Source organism: Onychomys torridus, chromosome 3, assembly GCF_903995425.1.
Source record: "Onychomys torridus chromosome 3, mOncTor1.1, whole genome shotgun sequence".
NCBI classification, from domain to species: domain Eukaryota; kingdom Metazoa; phylum Chordata; class Mammalia; order Rodentia; family Cricetidae; genus Onychomys; species Onychomys torridus.
The window spans coordinates 41,614,369-41,640,715 of NC_050445.1; the positions used below are offsets into that span (position 1 = coordinate 41,614,369).

Here is a 26,347-nt window from a genome sequence, read left to right on the forward strand (position 1 = left end):
GTTCCAGGGTATCAATCCGATGTCCTCTATAGGTACAAGAATCCACGTGGTTCATATACATAAACGTAGGTAAACACACATGAAATACAAAGAAATCTTAAGACCCGAAAACAAAAAGATGACTGTAGGAGCCCAAGCCAGAGAGCTACAAGAGGAGCAGTAGAGGTGCACTGAAAAGCAGAGAGACCCTTTAGACACATGGGCTGCAGCACTGCATGACTCTACAGGCTCCAAGTGCACAGGTTCATCACCACAGATGACAAACACTTGGTGTCACCTTGCCATTATTTCCTCAGCAGTACAGCATAACACCTATTCATACAACATTTACAGTATACTAAGTACAAGAACCTAGAGATGATTTCAACTACTCTGGGAGGATATGCACAAGTTATATGTGCAAGCACCGCATCACCTAATAAAGAGGAATAGAGTGAGCATTCTGGCATTCAGTGAGGGACAAGAATGAATACCCCATGGCTACCAAAGGGAGGCTGGACATATGGGGATAGTTGGTGAGTATCTGGAATAAGTGCTACAAAAGACTCCTGTGTGGATGGCTTGGTTTCCAACTAATACACGGAGTCACACAGAAGGAATTGGATTGTGACAGTATCCTAAGTATCCAAGCCTTTGCTGGAAGAAATAGTAACTAGTAACTTGTCAAGACACACAACTGTCCCTTGGCAACTATCTTGGCTTCCTGGCTGCCATGAAGTGACAGGATCCTTTGTGACAAGCTCCTTGCCACCATGATGTCTGGTTTCCCATAGGCCCACAGCACTGGAGTAGCTAATCAAAGATGGGACCTCTGAAGAAATGAGTCAAAATATACAATTCTTCCCTATCAATTACTTAAATGAGAAATTGTGTCTCAGTGACAAAGGACTAACAGGCACGAATAGGTCAATTAATTCCCCCGAACCAGGAAAGACCTCGAGTCATGTTTGATACAGGACAATACATCAGTTCTGGATATGACTGATTTGGCATACAACATTTTTTTGGCTTTGGATCCCCAAAATACATGTTTTAGAAGGGTGGATTCTTAAAAGAAACCAACAGTTGAAAACAATCTGGGGGTGAAATAACCCTCAATGAAGGGTTTATAACCCCATAATTCTAAAATGTCTGCATCAATCAAGAAAAAAGAAGGTAATTTTAAGAGCCAAGTTAGTTCACATAACAAATTTCAATGGCATAAAAATGAAACAAAGGTACCAATTAGTTTACAAATGAGTCTCATCCATAGACTTATTAAAAGAAATGAGGTCTCTGGTGCTTGAAAGCCTACAGTGAGCATCTCCCACCAGCCTTGATGCATCCACGAACTCAGGCTTCTTACAGGCATAGCTCCTCCACCATTTTTGACCCTCAATTATTTAAACACGTTCCAACTTTGAACACAATGGTTCCCATGGTGATAGAAATTCTGCAATTAAGGGACAGGAGTTATAGGAATGATTCATATGTCATTTGTAAATACTCTGTGACAAGGGAGAAAATACTGGAACTCGGCATTACTTACTCTGTGAGAAAGCTAAAGGAAACCCCCAATGAAGACCCAGCTTTTCTACTTTGATTGAGATGTGCACTCTCACTTTTTTTTTATATAAGCTATTCTTTATGGATTGGGGGTGGGGGTACACTGACAGGAAGGCAGACATATGCACGGGGGTGAGGGAGCAGGGCAGTAGGGATGGAGGTAGGGAGATAGAGGCAGGCAGGCAGGCAGGCAGGCAGACACACACACACACACACACACACACACAGTAGAGACAGACCGAGAGAGCAGTTTCTGGCCTTAGTAGTGGGCAGATACAATGGCTCCTTTAAGAAGTCACTATCTGTGTAGCCAAAGCCAGAGGATTTGAACCAGACCAATGAGCTCACTGTAATGAACATTTACAAGTAAAGATGTATGGATTAAAGGGTATATGGTGTCCAACTACAGCTTCCTTACTGAGACTTTTGTTTGTTTGTAGTTTTTTCTTTTAAATTTTCTTTTATTTTGAAGGAAAGGTTGCAAGGGCGGAGGGTGGATACGAAGGGATGAGGAGATGAATGGGATCAGGATGCACAGTGTGAAATCCACAAAGAATCAATAAAAAGTTTAAAAAAAAAAAAAAACAAAAACAAGAAGTCACGATCTTAGACATTGAGGATATCATCCTGAGAAGCTTTAAACAAAACAAACAAACAAAAAGCTAAAATTATCACAGCTTCTATGTCATGATGAGCCTCTGAAGAAATCGCAGGAAAACCATTTGCCATGACTATCTGACAGTTGAGATCCTAGTGAGAGGACAGCAGGTGATAAATAGGGAAAGAGGAGGATGAGGTGATTCACACATCTCCCACACCCTTAAACATGCACCCCCTTAGTAAGGATCACACGTTTGTTTGGGGGAAACTAACACCCTGATCCCACAGCTCATCAGTTTCCACACCAACCTGCACAATGAGTTGAAAAGTGGCAAAGTTAATAGAAACAACAAAACCAAAAAAGCAACGTAGTCATGACGCCAGTTGTATACGGATTCATTTCTCCTGACCTGAGAGCCAGAAATCAATCTGAGAAGGCAGGGCAACTCAAGATTCCGAACAAAAATAACTCCTTTTAAGCAAAAACAAAAAACAAAAAACAAAAAACAAAAAAAAAAAAACAAAAAAAAAAAACCTCACATGCTGTGGGATGTTCTGTATGTTAAATGTGTTGCTCTGATTGGTTAAGAATTAAAACACTGATTGGCCAGTAGCCAGGCAGGAAGTATATGCAGGACAAGGAGAGAGGAGAATTCTGGGAAGTGGAAGGCTGAGGCAGAGAGATGCTGCCACCCACCACCATGACAAGTGAGATGTAAGGTACTGGTAAGCCATGAGCCACATGGCAACTTACAGACTAATAGAAATGGGTTAATTTAAGGCATAAGAAGTAGATAACAAGAAGCCTGCTGTGGCCATACAGTTTGTGATCAATATAAGTCTCTGTGTGTTTACTCAGTTGGGGAGTGGTGGGTGAGGGAGATTTGTCCCGACCGTGGGCCAGGCAGGACTGAAGAAAACTTCAGCTACACTCACACCTTCTTGGCATCTGGACTAACATGAAAGACTGTCGCATCGTGTATTCTCACAAAACAGCTCTGGGAAAAGAGAGGCAAATACTACCCCAGTCCACAATGAAGAAAGCAAGACTCCAGAGCATTTATCCTACTAAGGCTGTATGGCCCACATCCAGAGTGAAACCTATGTAAATGGTTTAAATAAATGTGAATGTCCACAGATGAAAGAGAGGCCATCAAAACCAATAAAATATCTTAGCATTTTACCTTCCATCTTAATTCTCCACATTCTAGACATCTCTCAAAAATGCCATTATCACTGACTCTCAGGGAGGAGGCAGAGAAGATGATTTCACCTCCACATCTTCCTTAACCTGTGACAGGCTGCCCTAATCAGCTTTCATGCACACAGGCACACATGTTCCTCACAGTGGCTCCTAATCACCATGTACCATGCTGAACAGCTGCAGAGGTCTGAAGGGAATTGGCAGAAATGTGCAATGATGTGCTAGCCAGCCCCCCTGAGGCAGCTACTGCCCTGCCTGCTCCCAGACGCCAGAGCTCATGGGTGTTGACTGTCATAACTGACAGGCCCAAAAGACAGGCAAGTGGTTTTAGGTGGTGAATCAGGAAAAGTGGTTTGCATCGGGAATGTTCCAGCCCAACAGAGCTGAGATGCATCCAGCTACCTACATGAGAATACAGTATTCATCATTTATACAATGTCACTGTGGGGGACAAAGCTTGGTCTCATCACAAACAGAATTTAATCAAGTCCCTTGCAAAAGAACCAGTAAATGAGGCTGCTCCCACAAAGAAGGCATCTAATTGCTTAAGAATTGACATCGTACCTGACACTTGAGGCCAATCCTTTTACCCTGTGATGGAGGACTTCACAGTGGTCTGACACACAGACATTGAGAGCACAGCCCTTGGTAGCACTCCAGAGCCCTCAGCAGCAGCTGCAATAGACTGTGATCTGTGTGTCCAGGGGTAACTTAAAAAAACTAGTGGGTGCCATAATATATGACAGGCCCTACCACACAAATCAAGTATGTGCTGTCACTTCTGGGTGAGTGTGAACGCTTCCTTCAAAACCCATGGAATTCCTTGGTTGTCTATATGCAGCTGTTTATGAGACAGTGAGTGAGTGATATGACATCAAGTGGGAAAGACAGAGATGTTAGACGTTGCATCAGATAACAGGGAGTCTGGAAACTGAAAGAGACCTAAAGCCATCATTTGCACTACACTTCACGAATGAATATAGCACTCTGTCAAGTTTCATACAATGACAAATGAGCCTATTCTCGGAAGGAACCTGAGGAGATTTAATACTCATTTTAGGGAATCCAGAATTAGTGATTTCAACTTACATCCAACTTCAAAATATTTTGCTATAATTTACCAAGCTACCGAGCATCATATATAATAAACCTATTTAGACAGTTTGTTTATTTAAGATAGGATCCCATGTAATCTAGGCTGACCTTGAACTCTTTTGACTTCTCTGCTTCAACTTCTCAAATGCTAGGACTGCAGGCATGTGCCACCATACTCAGACAAGTGACTATGTTTATAATACATTATTTTGACATTAATTCAAAATCCAGGGATTTCTTTGGCTATGGCAACACATGCTTGTAATCCCAGAACCTGGGAAGTAGAGGCAAGAGCTCAGAGAGGGAGATCTTTTGCTACACTGCATGTTTGAGGCTGTCCTGAAACACACTTGTATCTTGTCTGTGGGTAGGAATGGGTGCATCCATCCTAGGCCAGCTGAGACTCTGAGCTGTATTAAACTGTCAAAACATCATCAGTCTAGGGGAGGGGTAAATAACATTGGTTTAATGGTTAAAACCAGATCAAATCGATATCTATGGCTGGTGTCACCTCAGGGGCCACAGGAATCATTTGAGATGAAATCAGAGGGTCATGCTGAGCTGGCCCACACTTCACTGGCCCTGGGAAAGGTGGCCCTGCCTCTCCCTGGACACTGCAGCAAGAGAGCTGACCTCTGCACTTAGGAGAGATAGCCACATCCTTCACCATAGTAGAGGGAGAACTGATCCTGATGGTATGGGCTTAGGGGGCGCTGGCTCCCCATCACCTGAGTGTGTGCCCCCAGTGGCCAGAATCGACCAGCTCAGCTGCCACCCAGGTCCAGAGCTGGGCCTTGGGGTGGACCACCCTAGCATCTACCCCATCTAGGACCTGCTAGAGCTCTTGAGAAAGGACTGACCTTGTGGAATGATATCCACACAGGATCTCCATGACTCAGGGCAGCTGCAGAAATTCTCAGAGGAGTTCCAGTAAGAATCCAATGATGATGGTGTACCAGAAACCAGAGGCCTTGAACCACACCAGTGACTCATTGCAACGAACATTCGCTAGTAAAGCTGATTGGACGAAGGGGTATACTATGTGACATACCAATCCCAATGCCACCAGGATGAATAAAGAGGTGTTGGAGAGATGGGAAAGATGGAGAAGCAAGGTGGTTTTGTTTGATTCATGTTTTTGTTTGTTCGCTTGCTTGCTTTATTTTATTTTGTTTTGATGTTTTAAATTTTCTTTCAGGGGTGGTGCAGAGGGGAGGATATGGGGGGACTGGGAGGTGAGTGGACTTGAGATGCATCATGTGAAATTCCCAAAGAATCAATAAAGAAATTATGGGTATATATATATATTTGAAGACCAGACCAAATAAGACAATTATGGTATTCTGAAGTACTATAGTATTTGGAAGATATTATAATAAAAAATCAACCCATAATAGGAAATCTCTCTTAAAATCCTAAACTAGAACATGATTCATAGTCCCTTCCTGAGCAATCATCCTATTAATTTTCTTTGTGCATACAGGACACAACTGGTACTAAACTCTGGAATAAGATGTCAGGAAAATAAGGATACATTAAAAAGCTCACTATTAATAATACTCAGAGACTATTACCATAGAAATAATAATATTAGGATAGGCACTCTAGGTCTCCAAGCCCTGGGACTGTAAAGTCAACATACTACCCAGCAAGCATCGGTTTCTGAGAAGTCAGGCAAGTACTTCCCATTAAAGTCCCTACTGTCTCAGTAGCTAGAATAGAGGCTATTGGAAATTTCAAAGGCCAGGTAGCATTCACATACAATGTATTTTCCTACCCATGTTCCTAAAGGAGAATAAGACTTCCTTCTCCTGTAGACATCTTTCCCCCTCAGAAGTAGAAGAAACACAAAAGAAGCAGCAACTTTCCCTCACTCCTAACTTGCATGGCCCCAGACTTATATATAGTGGAGGTGGCTGAAGAGAGGAGCAGAGCCAGCTGAATGCAGCGTGGGGCAATATGCAATTACTGAAACTGGAATTGAGCCTGGAACCTGCCCAGAAAGCACAGACAATCAAACTATGGTCAGGGCCCCAATTTTAAACCTCTCCCAAAGAGTACAACTTCCTGACACACAGACACGCCTCTCTTGATATCAAAGTAATTCCACTTGACTTGGTCGGAGTGTCATCTGCTGCTAAAGGGCCTAGAAAGGACCTGCTTTAAAATGACCACTCCTAAAGCATGAGACTAAGTCCAAACACTTGCAAATGTACACTCATTACTTACCTTCTTCCCAATGAGCTTTTTTCGAAGAAATTCCCGGGCCTCAAACATGTAGGGAATGTCATATAGAGGACGCAGCTTCTTGTTCTTATCCTGCAAGCAAAATAGAATATGCTATTAGGAATTATAAAAATTAACAAAGGCAAGACTTCAACACATAGGAATATATGTGAAACTGATTACCTCCTAGGATCATAAATATTAACTAAATACTAGACATCTTATAACTGGTTACTAAATAGTTGATTGAAATGCTTTGTTGGGAGGAGAATTTCTTTTTCAAGGGGCAGGCTCACATGGAGCAATTGTATTGACCCTGGTTGGAAATAAGCAACACAGAAGACATTCACACACACACTCTCTCTAAATCTAATTTCAAAACTGCTATTAAGTATCTACCAACTACTAACTATATATAAACTAGCTAATATGTTTACATTCTGGACTCAAAAGAAAATTTAACATAGTAATAGCAGAGATCCCAGATACAAAGTAGCAATACAAAGCAGTTTTGAATAAGTACAAAATGATGTGATAAGAATTCAGAGAAATAGAAAGGAGGAAATGATTCAGAAAAGTTTCACTGACATATAGAATTTAATGTATTTGCAGGACAGGGAAAAATAGTGTGAAAATTAGAATTAGAAAAAAACAGAACAAGGAAAGAGACAGAGAGGAATGTATTTCAACATGCACAACTTGGCTCATCACCTTATATGGCCCTACACTCCTCTTCCAAGGTTGCTTTAAACAACCGCCCCTGCAGATAATGAGAACATCTGGATGAAGGTAACAAGAGTAGGAATGTCCAGAACTTCAGAGTTATGAGAACCTTTACAACTGAATTAACAGAATTTGACTGTGACACAGTGAACAGGGGAGAAAAGGGTAGGAATCCAACACTGAGTCCTGATGACAGGGCTAAGAAGTCCACGGCTGCCTGCCTTTGGTAGGGGTGTGGAAACTTGAGGGATGTGCTTAAGAAAGAGACTGTATCCGGTCTAATATGATTACTTCAGTGTCTCTTTCACACGAGGCTTTAAGTTCCATGACAGCAAAGACCCTACACATTTCTTTCTTCCTCTAATTCCTCAGAGCCACATACAGTACCTTTTAGTATATACTCAGATTAAGTAATGCTAGGAGAACATGAATGCATGTATAGATTTAAGGGTCTCCAAGAACCATGTTACATTAAAAAGAAGAAGTACAGAAGGAGGAAAGCAGAAACTGCTTCCTATCACATATGCAAACCAGTGATCTCCATTCTCCATGGCAGGCTAACATGGTCCTGACTTTGCCATCTATTTTGTTTCTGACAAAGTGAGATGACTGTCTTATCTGTGTAATACTTAATTTAAAGAAGGCATTTGTAACTTGTTTTTTCCCCCAAAATAGCTTTCCAGTAAAGAACCTTCATCATTTTAATGCTACATCAAAGCTCATCCTAAAGTCAACATTAAGGAAAAAAGAAAATGAAGTAGGTGTTTCCTCTCAGATGCTAACTGAGCGTTGATGTATTGAACACATAATAAGACATTTCAATTCACTGCCATGGCCAAGAAAATCTCTTATGAGAATGTAAATAATTCTTTCAGTTAGAAGGAATTTTGAGCTTCACATTCATCATCCCATTGTCATCTACTTCTTCTGTAGAATTAAAAAAAAAAAAAAGGATTATCATTCTCAGAAACAGAAGACACATCTTCACAAGAGGATGAGTGTTCAAGCTCAGAACAAGGTCTTGTGGTAAAAGGACCACTATCTATGTTTAGGTATGACCCTAAATGTGAGAATTCTGCAGAACAGAAGAATCAAAGTGGAGATGCTGAGTAGGAGTTACCCAGTCCAAGGAAATGCTGGGTAATTTTTAAAAAAAAATGTATTATGAATAGTTTACAAATGTCCTGGAAGCCAGGTGTAATCAAGGGGCCACAAATTAAGAAGTAGTTGTGCAGAAAAAAATTAACCAACCTCCTAAGTTACAGAAAGCTGAATCTAAAGTTCACATCCATCCCCGGAAGTTAAAAAAGCCATTTTTTAACTTCTCCTGGGGAGAAAAGACACCCCTCCCCAGCCTATCAAGCAGCCTGCAATTTATGAACAGAGGTGCAGGGACCCAGCTTTCACTCATCATCACTCATGCTAGGGTGGGCTTCTCCGTGGTGTGGAACCTTTGAGTCATTCATGCTCCTATAAAGGACTATATACCCTCCTGTAAAACTAGTAAATTCTTTGGTTTGCCAGGATGGACTTTACTGAAGTTATCTCTTTGATCTGACATGAGTAGATATTTGCTGCCAAAATAACATTTAACAAAAAAGTCCTAGAGAGAGTTATCAATGACACTCAATGGCACAGAAGATTGGCTGACATATTTTAGTTACTAGCAATGCACAGGATTCTGTTCTAATTTTGTTTCCTATTGCAGTAAGGAGACTCAAACCAAAGCTTGGCACATGCTAGGAAAGCCCTCTACCACTGAACTCCATCCCAGTTCCAACAGGATTTTCAAATAAAGACAAAAATCAATGGTTATCAGAATCAGTCCCCAGGAATAAAATAGAACCAATGGATTCACACTCACCAAGCAAGAGAGGAAAATCTCTTTACAAAGAGTTGTAGTATGGTTACAAAAGCCTTAGTGAACAAAAATGGTTTAAATTAATTTAACAAAACAATGATGTTTACCTTTAGAGCCTTATGTCATGTCATTAAGGCTGAATTTCCGTGCCTTACCTACATACCCTGAAACTCCACATAGGAATGAGAAAATGACAGATGATTGGAACACTAAAATTAAAAATGGAAAGTATCCCAGTGAAGGCCATAGGACGGTACATACATATGCGTGACAAATTGTTATGTAAACAAGAATTCTATTTTGAAGATACTTTTTGGGGCTGGACTAATACAAAATCCTCTCAAAAGAAGGCAAGTGAGGAAACAGTATGCCAGCAAGCACCCTAATAAAAAACAGGGCAGACTTGGAGTCTGATTATATGCCTCTCATGAAGCCAGGAAAGAACAAACAGCACAAGCAGAAGACAGGTATCATGATCGTGTTACTCTAACCCTTCAGTGCGAGGAGCTGTTGACATCTACAAACATCTTACAAGAGAGATATTAGAAGTCCCTAAGAAGCCACAAAATAAAAGCAATTCCTCCAAATTACCAGGTACATAAAAGCCTTTGAAATCTCTAAGAGGCAATTGAGGTATGGAATGTATTCTGGGGAAACAGGACTGTGGATGAATCTTCCTGCTAAAAGGGACTGTCTAGTTTAGATTCTAATTTACATGGAAATATTTTTTTCAAAATAAAAATAGAAGAGAATGCTTGCTTTATCTAGTGGGTGGATAATACACAAACCAATATGTGCTGTGATCACTATTCCTCCTGAGAACTGACATTGAATGTAGGCCCTGCGATGACTCACATTAGAGATGGAGAGACAACCGCAATCATCTCTCTCCTCCAGCAAGAGGTCCAACACCCACAGCCCAGCACAGGAAGACACATCTGACCTTTAGACAGGAGGCATTTTAGGCCAATAGAAAATAGGAATGTAGCCGGGCGGTGGTGGTGCACACCTTTAATCCCAGCACTCGGGAGGCAGAGCCAGGCGGATCTCTGTGAGTTTGAGGCCAGCCTGGGCTACCAAGTGAGTTCCGGGAAAAGGCGCAAAGCTACACAGAGAAACCCTGTCTCAAAAAACAAAAACAAAAAAGAAAGAAAGAAAAAAGAAAACAGGAAAGTGTGGGGTCAAAGATCTTTTGAAAGGCAAAACAAACCTCCTGTCAAATCCTTGCTTTCGGGCTTTTCCTAGCCTAAAATCTGTAGCCATAAAATATAATGACCTTGAAACAATTCAGTACTTCTTGGGGTTCAACAGTCTGGGGCTGGGACTAAGTAAAAGGTGGGTAAGCTGTTCTAGTAGGACTTTTAAGTTCTCTATCAGAAAGACAGAGCAAAGTAAAAGGCGGAAGCAAAGACTTACTGGGTGATTTTTTAAAACTGCAAGAATTTAAAGGTAGATCCTAAACGGAATGTGAAATGTCAAAGAAAGATAAGAATAAGGATGACTTCGGGATCTGATGAGTAGGGGTCGTCAAATAAGAGCGGGAGACCAGATGGTGTGGACTACAGGAAGGAGTAAGAGCAGGGGCTGAGGTATGGGCCCACAAGCTTCAGCTGCTAAGATCCACATGGAGCTGAGTGGGCAGCTGGATACACAAATGTGGAACTGGAGTGTGTGGAAACTGGTTTAATAGTCTGAAAGCTGTAGAATGTAGAGTGATAACTGTATCCTCAGGAACCTAACACTGAGAGGTAATGAATCTGTACAGGGAGAGAGAAGAACAGCTAAGAAAAGTGATGGACTGATCAACTGTATCAAATATGGCAAAGCTGACCAAGCAAGGTATGGGTATCCAGCTAATAGTGGTCTTGGTAAATTCATGAAAGTAGTTCTTGGTGACAGCAGGAGTAAAAGCCACATTAGGTCTCAGAATGAATATACATGAGAATGTAAAGAATGATAAATTGAGAGAAAGCGAGCAAAGGGAGAAGAATAGGGTGAAGAATTTGGGATTCCAATTTCAGATGAGGGAAATGACAGGCAATGGTCCAGCAGCAAAAAGATGAGTGACATCAGAACAGAGGCAATAACTACTAAAGCAGTGTCCTTAAATACCAATGGGGCAATGGCTTTACACAGAGCAACCTACTGCTGGTCTACACCTGTGCAGATGCAAGTTTCTTTTAGGTGGAGGGACAGGAGATGAGGTGGAACTTTCTTCTCATCAGATCAATCACTCATGGTAAGAAACTGACAAACTGGAAAAAAAACTGGAGGGAGAAGAGGCAAAGACTATATAGAGATACTTCACTAACACCTTGCACAGCCTTGGTGCAGTGGGGAGGGGCTTGGACCTGCCTAGGCTCAGTGTGTCGGGCTCTGCTGACCTCCCATGGGAGACCTCGATTTGGGGGTTGTGGAGATGTAGGGTGGCTTGGGAGGGAGGGCTGGGAGATGGGAGGAGGGAGGAGGAGGGATCTGTGGGTGGTACGTAGAGTAAGTAGAAAATTTCTTAATAAAGAAAATTGGAAAAAAAGAACTCAGAATGGTTAAGTTTATGGAAAAAGAATAATTTCAATAACCAGAGGAACATTACAACCGTCACAATGACAAAAATTCTTAAGGAAAGAATGTGGGAAAGTTGATGGAAATGTCCTTTACCTACTAGTAGAAATGTAAATGTCACTCTGACATGGTATTGCACACTGATGTTTGGCTGACACACCCCTCTATTTAATGAAATGTTACTTACAGCCTAGACCTCAGACCCCATACAGAAGATGAGTATAGTAACGTACACATTAACACTGTACATAGTGTAGTTGTATAATAAAATATAGCAATCAAGCTGAATTAGAACAACAAAACCATGGAATAAACTTGAAAATATTGAGCAGGATAAGGAAGTTGTAGAAACACACACTAAAACCCTATATAAATACAGAATAAACAGACAAAGAGTATTATGTTATTCATAGACCTGCATTAGCAGCAAAGGTATAAACATATACAGATCCGAAACACAGCTAATGGTTACCAATGCAGGATAGAGGGAGAGGAAGCCAAAGGACAGTGGACAAACAGGACTAATGATGATACCCAGGGACTTTCATACATAAATGTGATATGTGATATTAAGAAGCAAATATGAGATAATGTCTAGGCTGAAAACAGAGGCCAGGTGTTTATTACCACTAAACCTAGTTGATCGCCTTCAGCCATTCCTCACCACGTCTTCTCCTTTTATTCCTGTGTGCAGCAGACTAACTGGCTGCTATTCCCCTCACAAAACATGTCTTATATTCTTCTCCTCTATCAAAACAAGGGAAAAAGCCGGTCCAGCACAGATGTGGCTTTCTATGATGCAGAGGGAATATTTAACTTCAAAATATGCTATGAAATAAACAGGGTCAATAAGAAGTTTGACCTTTGCCTTAAAAAATGAAACAAACTATAACATATTAATTAATGTAGCCAAGCAGAATCACACTCCGTGATGATCTTAAAATTGTTGAATTAAAATAAGAACAGACATGATCAGACTTAAATGAATAAAATTTCAAACAGTAAATAATAGACCAGTCTTAGTAGCTCTGCCTCACATGGCTTTTTAATAAACAAAGGCTGCAATTTCCATCTGAATTATAGACTTAAAATAGGAACAGTATCACATGCCCTGGGCATATTTACAATCAAGGACCTTTCAATTCCTTTGGCAGCCAGGAGACAGATCCACAAGGATATCCATTGGTTTGTAGTCCTGAACACACAGAGCAGCACATTTCTATTATTTAAAAAAAAAAAAAAAAAAGTCTGCTAACCCCAAAGCTACAAGGCAGCAGAGGTGACTAAGTTTAAACTCGCAGCCACCTTAGCCAGATGGAGGATACCTAAGTATGTCTACAGGAGTGTCGTGCTCAAACACCTTACCAGGAGTTGTTTCTTAGCTCTATGTGTATTCTTCACTCAAAATACATTTTAAGAATAAGGAAGTCTATTACAGAGACAGATATGGGTAAATACTAAATTTACAATCCAATACAATTTACACATATCCCAAGGAAGAAAGTGAAGGTCTATAGCCACACTTGAAAAGGATGGGAAGTAGAAAAGAAAGAATAACGAATGTGCTTAGTCTCGAAGTCAATGCCATAAAAGATAAGAGAGACCGGGGGGTTGAGAAGCCATGGTGATGATAAATGGTCAGTAAAAATAAACAAGTAGGTTAATAACAATTGGGGGATTCAATACTCCTTGACCTTCTAGAGAGATGACAAATGGTAACACGTAAGTACTGGTGGGAAGCCACAGTTTCCAAATACTCCTCAGTACCAACTAGTCTATGGCTAGAAGTGGAATCTGAGATTCTGTTACAGGGGAAGGCATTTGGCCACACCCAAGCAGACAGGAACAGGCAGACCCTTACTCTTTCCCGAGGGCCAGCCTCACACTAACCATGGTGACAGGAAAAGGGCAGAGGAAGTGGCATTCCCATGAAAACAGTCCCAGTTACAAATGTCTCCTGGCAAACTGCCAGCAGAACAGTTTCACAGAACCAAGAGTGAGTGAGGTAAAGCAAACGAAGGCTGCCTCGTGTCCTTGAAGGGACTGACCCGTTATCTCCAGTGCACAGCATATGATTATATTCCACAGGAACTTGCACAGCCCAAAATTAAAGAACCATTTTCAAGACTATCATGTAAGAAAAAAATCTCCCTCAAGAGACTGCTCTTCTACTCAATTACATAAGCCAACTAAGAGCCTTTTCAGAAGTGCTTGCTATTTATTGCTCAGATGCAGTAAGAACGGGGAGGAAAGAGAACAGACAGTGAGGAGTGGGGAGGGAGGAAAGAACAGGAGCCAACCGTCAACCCCCACCCCGAGACCCTGTCAAGACTTTAAGAATAAATAGCTTGAAGCCTCTAAGGGTCCTAACCACTATTCAAGTAGCAAAACCATACGTGGTCCCTCACCACACTGCAAAAGCTTCTGCAGGAAAAAGGAAGAGTAGAATAAAAGAACAGCACCGCACCTCACAGACCTAAATGCCAAAGGAAGCCAAGATTGCAAGTAAGAAACTGTGCAGTCAACAGAAAGCAGGTCCAGATTCACTGAAGGAAATTCAAAAAGAAGGCGGCCCTGAAACCTGCCCCATCTGTCTTTCCTGCACAGGTGTGGCTTCCCACACGCAACTGGGCAAAAACCTTTCTCCCACCCACAAACACTCTGAGAGGAAAACCCTGCTCTGATGAGAAACACTGGCAGGACCACCTTCTGCAGAGGAGCAAAGGATCCAGGAGAAAATCCAGGATAACCAACAGCGAGGGCATAGGACACTGGAAAAGAACAAGGTTCAAGCCAAAGGTGAAATGAGGGATCTTGAGCTGAAGGTGACATTCCTCAGTCATCTCCTGGCACCAGATGATCAGGAATAAGTAGACCACTTGCTGCCAACCAAATAATGGAAGACTGGCTCCTGACTGAGTCTGGTAGGAGCTGCTGGTCTAAAATTGTCAAAATAATCATCTAGGCCTTTGGGTGGGTTTGCAGTGAAAACTAGGCAAAAAGATAGGTTTTCTAGAAACTAATTCTAAGTTAGTGCTCAGAGTACAGGCTGGAAAATACAAATTCCACAAGAAAATGAAATCTACTTAGCCAAGTTGAGTTTTACAACATCTGACATGGGTGTTAACAAGAGAGCTAATGTCAGGAGACAGAAGAGATAAGGCACTGTTCCAGCACTAATCACTTCCTACATTAGTACCATAATTTAATTACTTCATAGGGGTCTTATCTTACCAGCCACACCCCACAAGGGAAGATCAGTGTGTGTGTGTGGGGGGGGGATCTCTGTGGTTTCTAAAAAGTGCCCAGCATGGGGCCACACTGTTAGAAACTGCCAATGGTGAATAATAAAAAGAGAAAATGGGGAGTATCTCTGGCAACTCAAATGCACTTATTATGATTATGGGAATAAGTGAAACCAATACATCTCCAAGTGGGTTAAAAAAGAAAGACCTTTCACTGCAGCTCCATAACATGGTTAGCAAATGCACTTACATTAGCTGACTAAGAACTACTGGTAATTAACGATCCTATCAGAGCACCTAGACTTGAAATCTCACTGCACAACTGTGAAAAAACACAGCCTGTATTCTTAAGACAGAATGTTACTATGACGTCTAAACTGACCTTGTACTTGTCATCCTCTTGCCTCTGCCTTATGAGACCTGAGAATAGAGACAGGCATGTGCCTCCATACCATGCATGGCTATATCTTTAAGGCAATTGCCTGTTTCTTTACAAGTTAGATACAATGAACTCTATTACTTGCTATCTTTGAAAAAAAGAAAAGCAAAAATCACAATCTGTCAATAGCCAGTGGTTATCATAAAATCAGAAATTCTTACAGAACACAAATTACCATTCAAGGAAAGATAAACCAATAAACTAAAAATACCTCTGCTGTAACAGTTCAACACTTAATACATTAAGTTAAGATTAAAAACAAACAAGTAACTACCTGAGATGAAGTAAAGGAAGAAAAGAAAAAGAAACAAAAACAACAACAAAATTACCCCAAGCCTCACAAATTTGAGATGCATTCTAAACCAAAGCATTTTCTGGGGTGTTTTGGAGTTAAGATGAAGGAGAACTGGAGCTATAGCACAGCGGTGGAGTGTCTGCCTAACAAGCATGAGGCCCTGGGTTCATCCCCAACACCACAGTGAAAGTAAAGGAGCTGAGGCTGCAGCTCAGTGGCAGAACACACTCCTAGCCCATACAGGCTCTGGGCCTGACTTCCAGAGCAGTACCACTAAACGAACAGCAGAGGAGAACAGGAAGCTGCTCAAGACTGGGGGACTCCTTCCCTTGTTGGAGAGGAGTATCAGGCAATGATACGACAGGCATCAAGTTTTCCTAAATGAAACGAACTCATCTGCTGTTCATAGAAACAGATGGAACAGAGGAGAAACAAAAAATAATTAGCATCTCTGAGATGTCTCTTTTCTTTTACCTAGCTAAGAATTCTCTAGATGAACTAGAAACGTGAGTCAGTGTTAAAAGAGGAAACTCCTTCACTGGCAATGACATTAAAAATCCTACCAACAACAAAGCAGAGTTTACAGGCAGAAGGGAAAGGAGTGGGGAAAAGCTCTGTGGATGTAGCTGAGTGGTAGCGCGCATGCCTGGCATACACAAAGCACTGGGTTTGATCCTCAGCACCAGAACGGAAAAGACAAAACAGTAAGTAAATAAATAATAAAAACATAAAAAGTGAAAGCAGAGGCTAACCCAGAGAGAGGCCTTGGAGGTAGAGTATAGGTATATTATGATACAGCAGAAGCAACAGCAGAGGCTAACCCAGAGAGAGGCCTTGGAGGTAGAGTATAGGTATATTATGATACAGCAGAAGCAACATCAAGGACCAGCTATTTCACAACTGGCTCTGCCCCACTGGCACCACTTCCTTTTTACTGAAGGCTCATAATTAACCAGTTGGCCTCAAATCATGTTTTCTAGTAATGGAGAAATCTTCTCCTCCATTTTTTCACCCTTCATACCCATGCTAAAAATGGAGAGCCAGTGCCCTCAGAAGAGACAACGCTGTTAGTTAAAGCACAGGCTACAAGCCAGATGAAACCCATCCAGCAGAGCAATGTGCCACAAGCCCTCCCCCAGTTCTGCAAGAGAAGAAAAGAACTAGAGGGAGAAATACATCTCTTACAATAGGAAACCGATTTTCTCCATGACCAACAGCAAGATGGGGTGCGCCCATCTGGAGGACTGGATCATTCTGCAGAGAAATGCCTCTTTGTGAATATCTTCCTTTCCCCACCATATTAAAAAATAATAATTATTATTAAAGTTTCTTCCTGGAACAACACAGAAGGGAAAATGATGCTGGATATGACACTATTATTTTGCTGGTGCCAGAGGAACCTTGAATTGAGCCAAAGTTCCAGTCAAATTTGTGCAATAAATTCTTGTGCATTTCAAAACAGGAGATTGAATTATGTAAGAACACGGCAGAATGGCCTCCCCTTTAGACACCGACTTTCTGCTTGGCCAGTTGTATCCCTCCACTGTCTAAATTAAGCTGCCATGTCTAGTACCATATATTTAACCAACAAGCCAGCCTACTCTCAGCCATTCCGAGGCACCCATCTAATGTTATGCAATGAAGACCACTTTCCTTTACTATATGGTATACATGGCATTAATCAAAGGGTTCTATCATTTACCGCCCACTACTACAATGGAGAAAAATGGGCAAGTGACGAGAAAAGGGACTATGAAACACACGCACGCATGCATGCACATGGATTCATCACCCAGTTGTCACAAGTTTCAGTACAGATAACACAGCATGTCTTGCCCTAACACATGAAGAAGGGACCTCAACTACAACTCAGTGGAGGTTGTTACTAGATGTCCTTCACCCCATCTCAAACCCATCACACAGCACCTGTTTGGATCCTTTGTTCCCACTGATTGGGCCCAGGAAACAAGCTCACAAATACCCAAAGCCCACAGGACAGCCACTGTGAGTGGAGGAGAGCAAGCGCAAGCAGAAGCTGGCTTCTCACTACACAACCGTTTGCCATTTGCAGATCATGAGACTGGCACCCAGATCAGGCAGAATAATTCTGCATTCCCCAGACCAAGCCATAAAAGAATATGAAATTGGGTCTACTTAAGAATATTTTCATACCAGGTGCTGGTGGCACACGCCTTTAATCCCAGCACCTGTGAGGCAGAGGCAGGCGGATCTCTGTGAGTTCGAGGCCAGTCTGTTCTACAGAGCAAGATCCAGGACAGGCACCAAAGCTACACAGAGAAACCCTGTCTCGGGAGGGAAAAAAAAAAGAGTATTTTCATGTCCATCATGTCCACCATAATCACCTTTGCATCATGACCATACCTTAACTTTTCTTCCTGCTGGTCTCCTAACTTTCACAACACACAGAACCAACACTACTCTAAATCTTTTTTAAATTACTGTAAAGCAAAATGAACTATTTGGTGCCTGCTATGTGACTGGCACATTAACATACTAATTCTGTAAAAATCCCCGCAACAACTAATAGAGCTGGAATTATGACCCTTACTTCTGAGACCTGAGAAAGTTGGTGCCCGATCAGCATCACACGTGTCAGTATAAAAGACTTTATGCCACTGGGTTCATCTGGACCCTTTCAGTATTCCCACAGTCTGTCCCAAATTCCTTATATCCGCATTGTTTAAATAACTCGTGTGGTCTGCTGCCTATCTAGATGTTCTCCGTATAACTGGCAAAGAAAACTGACTAGAGGACTGTAGTAATTCAAGTCTCTCTTGAACCTGGAACCTCACACTGCTAGGCAAGCACTTGACTAGCCCCAGTCTCCAAGGCTCTTGATAAACACATTCCCGAGAGATTACACCCTGTAGCCCCCATGTCTGCCTCCATTGTGCATATGCGCACAAACATCCAACCATGGACCATGGCACATGAAAAGCTTCCATAGTTAAATATGTGATAGCAGAGAAATAAATGCCTGAATGATTTAACAACTGTCAAAGAGTAAAGCAGAGTCTTTCAAGCCAGTATGTATCTAATCTACAGAGCCTGCAAGATAGAAAACTTACACAACAAAGGAACAAGATAACCTATAATTTTTCTCTTCTTGATATGTTGCTGAACACTCTCATGGGCACTGAATCATTTCGTGGTAAAGCCCAACAACAAGGAAGACACATTCATATTCTTGTAAATTACAGTTATGGTAAAGAACAAAACTAAAGTTAGTTTCAACATGCCAATATGGCTACTGTATCACAGCACAGGATGTAAATAAAGGAATGAATGGTGCAGACAGCAAAACTGACTGGGAACCCGATAACAGCAACACAATTCCATTCTCCACGGTCTCTGGTTTGCTCTTCTGTACTCTGTCACGCAATGAACTCTAGAAGCTTCTCTTAAGGCAACTACAAAGGGGACGCAGGGAGCAGAGTTCACTGGTAATCCAGACTGTGGGAGAAAGGAAATGGAAGGTACTATCCACAGAGTTACTTACAAGATGAAAAAGGTCGACAAGTATGCTTCACAAAAATGTGTTATGTACATAACACATTTTTATGTTTTGTCTTTTATCATAGTAAAAAAAAAAGTGAACACATTCAAGATAATATTCCACACTACTCTAATCTGAGAGAAGCATCAGGCATGCGATCAAATTCAATTTCCACAGTAATATTAGAATTTTCAGATATGAATACTGATATTTGGTCGAGTGCTAAAAGAGATTACTCAGCTACAATTTATGAACATAATTGAGCAAGCTGGCCCATTTCTGGCCTCAAAAACTATCTTCAAACTCTTTGCTTCTTGAATAAGCCCTACAAAGCCATCATCTAGTCCCATTTTATGTTACTTATTTAGCTGAGTGTGACTATTATCTCAGTTAAAATCAATTAAATCAACTTATCAATTAAAACATCAAATGTTCTGCAAAAAACATGTTCAAGCCAGGTCTAGTGGTACATGCCTTTAATCCCAACACTTGGGAGACAGAGAAAGGTGGATCTCTGGGTTACATAGTAAAATCTTGTCTTAAACAAACAAACAACAAAATCACGGTCAAATACTCAAGGGCAAAAGCAACATACTGGCTTCTTGATGACATCATTCCCATTTAATCCCCCCCCCTTTTTTTTTAAAGAAAGGAGGAGAGGTTCAGAGAAGTGGAGATCCTGGGGCACACCACTTGACGACAGACAAGAATTTGAACTAACTCCAAGATCAGTAGGCATTGGAGACTACAACATGGCAACTAAAACCCCGTGTGGCCTCTCTAGTAGCTTGGAGTAAGAGAAAGCAGTCATGATCCTTTAGTCCTAGAAGGCAGAGCACACAGTGAGGAGAGAAGGGGACTAACTGTGGACTGGCATGAACCAACTCCTGCTCTCCCGGAGAGCGGGACAAGGTGACCTCCTCACCTGGAAGCTGGGCTCTGCCTCACTATTAGATGACAAGAGTTCTGGGCAGCTCCAGCAAATGTTGCTGAATGTGAGAAAACTACCCAGGGTCACTGCTAATGAGAAAGCCAGAACATCTCGCCACCAAGCTACACAATGTTTACCTAATAAATCATACAGATTTGAACATAACCCAAGATCAGGAGGTTACTATAAAAAAACAAACAAACAAAAAATTCGCGGCCACAACAGCCTAAAAATCTACATCATTACCTCTATGTCCCTAAAAGACACAACACATAAAGGTTTGGCATCAAAATAAGTCAAACGTAAAAGAAAAGGCTATTCTGAAAACGAACGTGTCTTTCTGAATATTTTGATGGCAACACATGACTGCTACTTTGAGGATACTCCTTGTTTTAGCATGTTGCAATTCTTACATCTTTCCGTGAGAAAAAGCACACAGCAGAAATCCCAACCTGAGTGAAACAGACAGCCAACCTCAGTGAGCAGATCCTCAGGAGCAATACAACCAAGTACATGATGATAGAAACCAGCCTATACCCCTGTCTTTCGGGAGCATGCACATTGGGTTTCCTAGAAGGTGACATGCCTTGTGCATCCTGAGGGACTGCCTGCATGCTGATGGTCCCAAATGTCTAGGCTAAATTAAGTATGCAAACCATATTGCTATATAAGATATTTTCTCGGACAGAGTGAAAAGTGTAAAATTCCCTTTAGCTGAAAAATTTTTCAATAATTTATCTCACACTAATTATAAACTCAGATTTAATCAGACAGGGCTAAGCTCAAGTTTATGCGTGTATAATTTATGAATTAAAAAAGGGTTTGCCAATCGATTTGAGTATAACTAAGGGTTATGTTTAAGCTTCTTAACTGAATTAATATATGACACAATTGATAGAACTATAAATTTACCATTAACAGCAAACCACTATAGGCTGCTATTTGGCAGCAATGAAAGACTCTGGCTTATAGATCCAGCACAATGTGGGGGGGGCATGACCACAGAATGGACTGGGGTTAGGAGGAAAGGGGGAGCAAAGCCATCACACAGATTTCCCTAACAAGTGTGAAGTAACCCAGGGTAAATCAATTACATTGTTTAAAAAGTGTATGCATATGCCAGTTACTGGAGACACTGTCTTTGTTCTCAACGGGAGAAAAGGGGAAAGCCTGATATGCAGGCCAAGAACTACAGGGCTGGAAAACACACATGAGGCACTATGAACAGCAGAAGGGTAGCAGGACCCAGATTCTTGAAAAGATGGTAAGCTTCAGAACACGACATTTGAGCTAAGGTTGGAGGACAAATGACCAGTTAGAGATGCACAGGAGGACGGTCTATTTGGGAAATGGGGAATTGAAACTCCATGGGAATGAAAGTTTAGAGAGAAGAGAATTTGAAGGAAGATCTGACAACGGAACCTAAACATTGCAACGTGTCATAATAGGAACCACATAACTCTAACATACCCATATACAAGCAGGAAGGGCTGCTTCAGTCAAATTCTAAGCAGTTGAGTAGTTGGGAAAATGGAGGTATCTACTTTAATTTCATCTTTCAGTAACAACCATTAGTTTAAAAAAGGTGTATTAGAGTTCAGGTGAATGCTAGATTTAGTTTTTAAAGAAGGAAAAAAATCATCTATTGAATGATTAAAAGATAGCAAAAGAGACAGAGAGTTGAGCTAAATTCCATCTTATCAATCCAGAAAGATGTGATCATGAATGATTTACAAATACTCTATGCCCTGGTCTGCTAATTGCAAACTGTATGATCTGGGAACTATGTACTTGTCTTCATCAGGGACTTAAAACTTATTCATCTCTGTAGCCCCTGGCACCTGGTACTGTGTCTAACACATGGTGCACTGCTCAATTAATGTTTGTTGAATAAAATTACTTAATCTCTCTGGACTTCAATTTCTACCTCTGTTAAAAAGAAGAACTGGCTAGATCTAAATGATGTTCCTTCCAGCTCTAAATGCCCATCAGCCTAGGAATGTTACATTAAATGGGTCAATTCCCTATGATTCTTTGCAAATGTGCCATGTTGTACAATTCACATTCAACCAAGGGCATGAGAACATCAAAGCTGTGCCACCAGCCTAGGAGTGAGAGTATGCGCATTCTTGAGCGGCTCCTTTGAGGTGGAAATGTTTCCATTAAATCAGGTCAAAGAAAGGTAGGGCACATCAGAAAATGTGATGAGCAAAGCTTTTTCCACCATCCCTACCCCCAGCATTAATTGTCAGTCTGTCCAGACATGGGCACTACATGGAAATCTTCAAAATGGAATAGAAACTTTTAGAAGTTCATTTTCAAAAATTCAAAGGCAATAAATCCGTAAAAATCTTAGATCTTCTAGGGCCAAGATGTTTAAAAGTTTTAATCCCAGTTGGGAACTCTGGAGGAATGCAAAGGAAAGAGAAGGAAGGAAGAGAAAGGAAAGCCAGTAGAGCATACAAAGCTCCGGGTGGAAAGCAGTGCAACACATCACAGTATCACTAACCACCGAGTAAATAATCAGCTTCTCATTATCATCAAGAATGAAACAGCCTTGGATAAAAAGCAACCGTGTACATACTAGAAAAAGAAGAAACCTGGTTGGTGATCTAGTAACCTCAAACTGTGGCCCCCTGCTCCACCACCAAAGTTAACCAGATTAGGTGAAGAAATCAAGTCAGAAAAGTTGCAGTTATTTTGGGGCAAATTTTCTCTACTTCGAACATCAGTGGCTCCTCAAATCTTTCCAGTACAACCTACAAGATTTAAATTATAAAATAAATTGACCTCATCAAACAGGACTATGAACAAAAGGGAACAGTACCAGCAATTTACTCTACACTAATCTGCCAAAAAATCACAATTACATAGGTTTTAGTAACAATGCTTTTTGCCTGAGATCATTTCTAAACATTAACCGTTCAAATGGCCACATGTTCATAATTGGAGGATTATATTACTCGGTCTTCCCTAGCTTCTACACTAACCAGCAAACATTTAGTTGACCATTATGTCAATCAATTCAAATAGAAATCAAATAGCATTATGTAAAACTTAGTGAAAGAGAAAAGGAAATCACAACAAAATAAAACAATCAAACTCTTCTCATTACACATATACTTTAAAATTTTTCTCTTGGGGTCAGTAAGAAGGCTCAGTGGGTCAAGGTGCTTGCCACTGAGAAATATGACCCCCTGGGTCCACAAAAAGGGGAGAGACCTACACCACAAAGTTGTATTTTGACCTCCACAGTGCATGATGTGACACATAAGCACATGCACACCCATACACAGAATTAATTGTCTACTTGCATAGCTACTATCTTAGAGTTTCTAAAGCATACACTTATGGTGATATATTGTGTCCCCCAATATATTGTGCACCCTAATAAAGCTTACCTGAGAATCAGAGGAAAAAGCCAGCCACTATGTTAAACATAGAAGTCAGGCAATAGTAGCACACGCCTTTAATCCTAGCATTTGAGAGGCAGATATCCATCCAGATCTCTGTGAGTTCAAGGCCACACTGGGAACAGAGCCAGGTATAGTGGCACACACCTTAAATTCCAACACTAGATAATCATAAATGTCTGGAGGTCTCAGACAGACAGACAGACAGACAGGAAGTGACAGAGCAGCGCAGAAGAGGAAGTGCTGTAGTAGCTGGGCAGAGAGAGGAAATAAGATGGCAAAAAAGAAAGGCATATAGGCATGGGTATACAGGAAGTAGGTCTCTTTGGAGGCTGAGGGCTGATAAGGTTGGCTGTGGCTTGTCCTCTTCCTCTGAGCTCTCATTTTAACCCTAATATCTGGCTCCGGGGTTATTTATTAATAAGACTGTTTAGTAATTTGCTCATGCTCACTGACTCTGTAAACTGACTACTGGTATACTCAGATGTAGCGGCAGAATTTCAGGAACTCTATAATAAAGAGCTACACCTTTCCACTTCAGCTGCCACTGCCTTGAAAACATCTCTTTGTAAATTATCATTATTTACTTCATCTAATTTAGCTCTAGTAAGCTAAACTGTTCAAGAGGAGAGAAGATAAAAGAATGAAGCAAACATTAATGGTCTGCTTTTTTTTTCCATTCCATTTTATTAAGAGCTTTATGTGGTGTTCAATAATTACAGATATTATCCCTTCCAACCATACACCAACGCTGTATGGCAGGGCCTTTGAGGAATAAGAAATTGTTCCAAAGGGCAGATGAATGAGAGAATAAAAACGATGAGAAAAGAGTATGCCCAGACATTCCCGCACTGACAGATGGGAAAAATTATAAACAAATTTACATATTTAAACCAACCATAGGCATCTCATTCAGTCAACTCCAAAGGTTATGTATACAGTATCACATCACCTTAATTACTTCACATCTCCTTACAATTGAATTCAAATATTTCATTCTTGCACACACACACACACACACACACACACACACACACACACACAACTAAGAGAAACATAGCAGAGGATCAAAGGAAAACCAAAAACAGATCAAAGGAAAGACATAAGGATAGAGTCCTCAGGGTGAGCTGTTAACCCAAATCCTGGTCTCTGTGGCTTATTTGACTCTTCTGAAAAGCTAACGGTATTACAAATCAGGAGGACACATGATTAACAAAGGGTGGACAAAACTTGTTTCAAATGAGATTTTAAATGAGTCATGCTCAGTAACTCAGACAAGTTCATTTACTTATCTAACTGAACAATTTTATCCAAGAGGCCATTAGGAAGACATTGCATATGCCTAAAATACACAGTGATCAATTTAAAACAAAATTCAAGAGAAAATGATATGCATAAGAAGCAGAGCATGAGCTCCACGTTTATCAAACTTAGCCCTCAATTTTCAAGTTTGTGTGTGGTAAGTAAGACCCTGCCTGGATCATTAGGTACAATCAGGAAGTTAAACCTAAGAAAAAGGGAAAACAGAAACAAAAACCTGCTATCAATAAAACATATAAAACTGCTATGGCTCTGTGCCTGATGCCAGGGAAGCAACCTGAAAAATGTCCCTCATAGTTTTTAGAAGTCTTTCCTAATGCAAGTAGATATGAAGGTAGAAGCTAAAATTGTTTTATTTTCTTCTGTGCATGCTTAAGCAAAATGGCATGGGAAGGTCTGAGACTAAATAAACAGGCAGCATAGCAGGGGTTACTAAGGAAGCTACATCTGCAATCTCAATACAACTTAAATTCAATGATCTGTGCCAAGAGTCAGATAACAGAAAAATTTAAGTATCCAATATATATTGTCCTTAAACACTATCCTGTCAGCCACCATTAAATACCATTTTGCTACCTTGTAAATTTGATATTTCATATCTAGGGAGTGTACAATGAATAACTGTAAGAAAAAATTCAAGGTTTTAGACACACATCTAAGGTTTTGAGAATAAACATTAAGAATGAATTCAATAGCAAGAATGCTAACTAAATTTCATGACTATCGAACTTCTAGTAATTATAGTCACCCAGAAAGACACTGAACTGTTAAATTACTATAAGGGCAAAAGGCTTAAATGGCTCAACTCCCTAGAGGCTATCACAGGTAATATTTCTTAAAGAGTGTCATCTCACAATTAATGAACTTGTTGTACAAGCATCTCCTTTCTTGAGTAGAATGCATCAGATGTCACAAAAATGAATCAATATTACTTCTGTCTTTGTATAATCAGACTCAGCTCATGACGGAAATGGTCATTAAACAATCTTGGAAGCGGCTGCATGTCCGCCCTTGCTCACTGCAGTGTTCATCTTCCAATTCATTTCTGCTCAGATATCCTTTTCTCCCTCCCACTGGTGATCTGAAGGCCTGCCTTGCTTTCACACACATCAATCCCTGATTGTTAAGTTTCTTTAGGCCTTACTGCTGTCAAGGTAATCATGGCTTTCTCTAAAACTTATTCTCGTTCTATACACTCTCTCTTTCAATAAATCAAACCTTAGATATTGCTTTCCCTGTTCATTAACTTACTCAAAATCCCATTTTCTGTCCATCTCAATACTGATTAGAGTTCAGGAAAACACATGCCAATGAACTTGGGACTGACAAGGTGATGTCCTCCCCAGTAGTCACAAAATGAAAAAAATGGAG

At 40.8% G+C, this 26,347-nt stretch overlaps 1 protein-coding gene across 1 annotated transcript in view; it reads right to left on the reverse strand.

Annotated features, from left to right (window-relative positions):
• Snd1 (staphylococcal nuclease and tudor domain containing 1) overlaps positions 1 to 26,347 on the reverse strand; it is a 422,881-nt gene that overhangs the window by 262,264 nt on the left and 134,270 nt on the right. Inside the window, exon 11 of the mRNA XM_036180523.1 lies at positions 6,674 to 6,763. Coding sequence (XP_036036416.1) covers positions 6,674 to 6,763 — 90 coding nt within the window. The remainder of the gene's footprint in view (positions 1 to 6,673; positions 6,764 to 26,347) is intronic.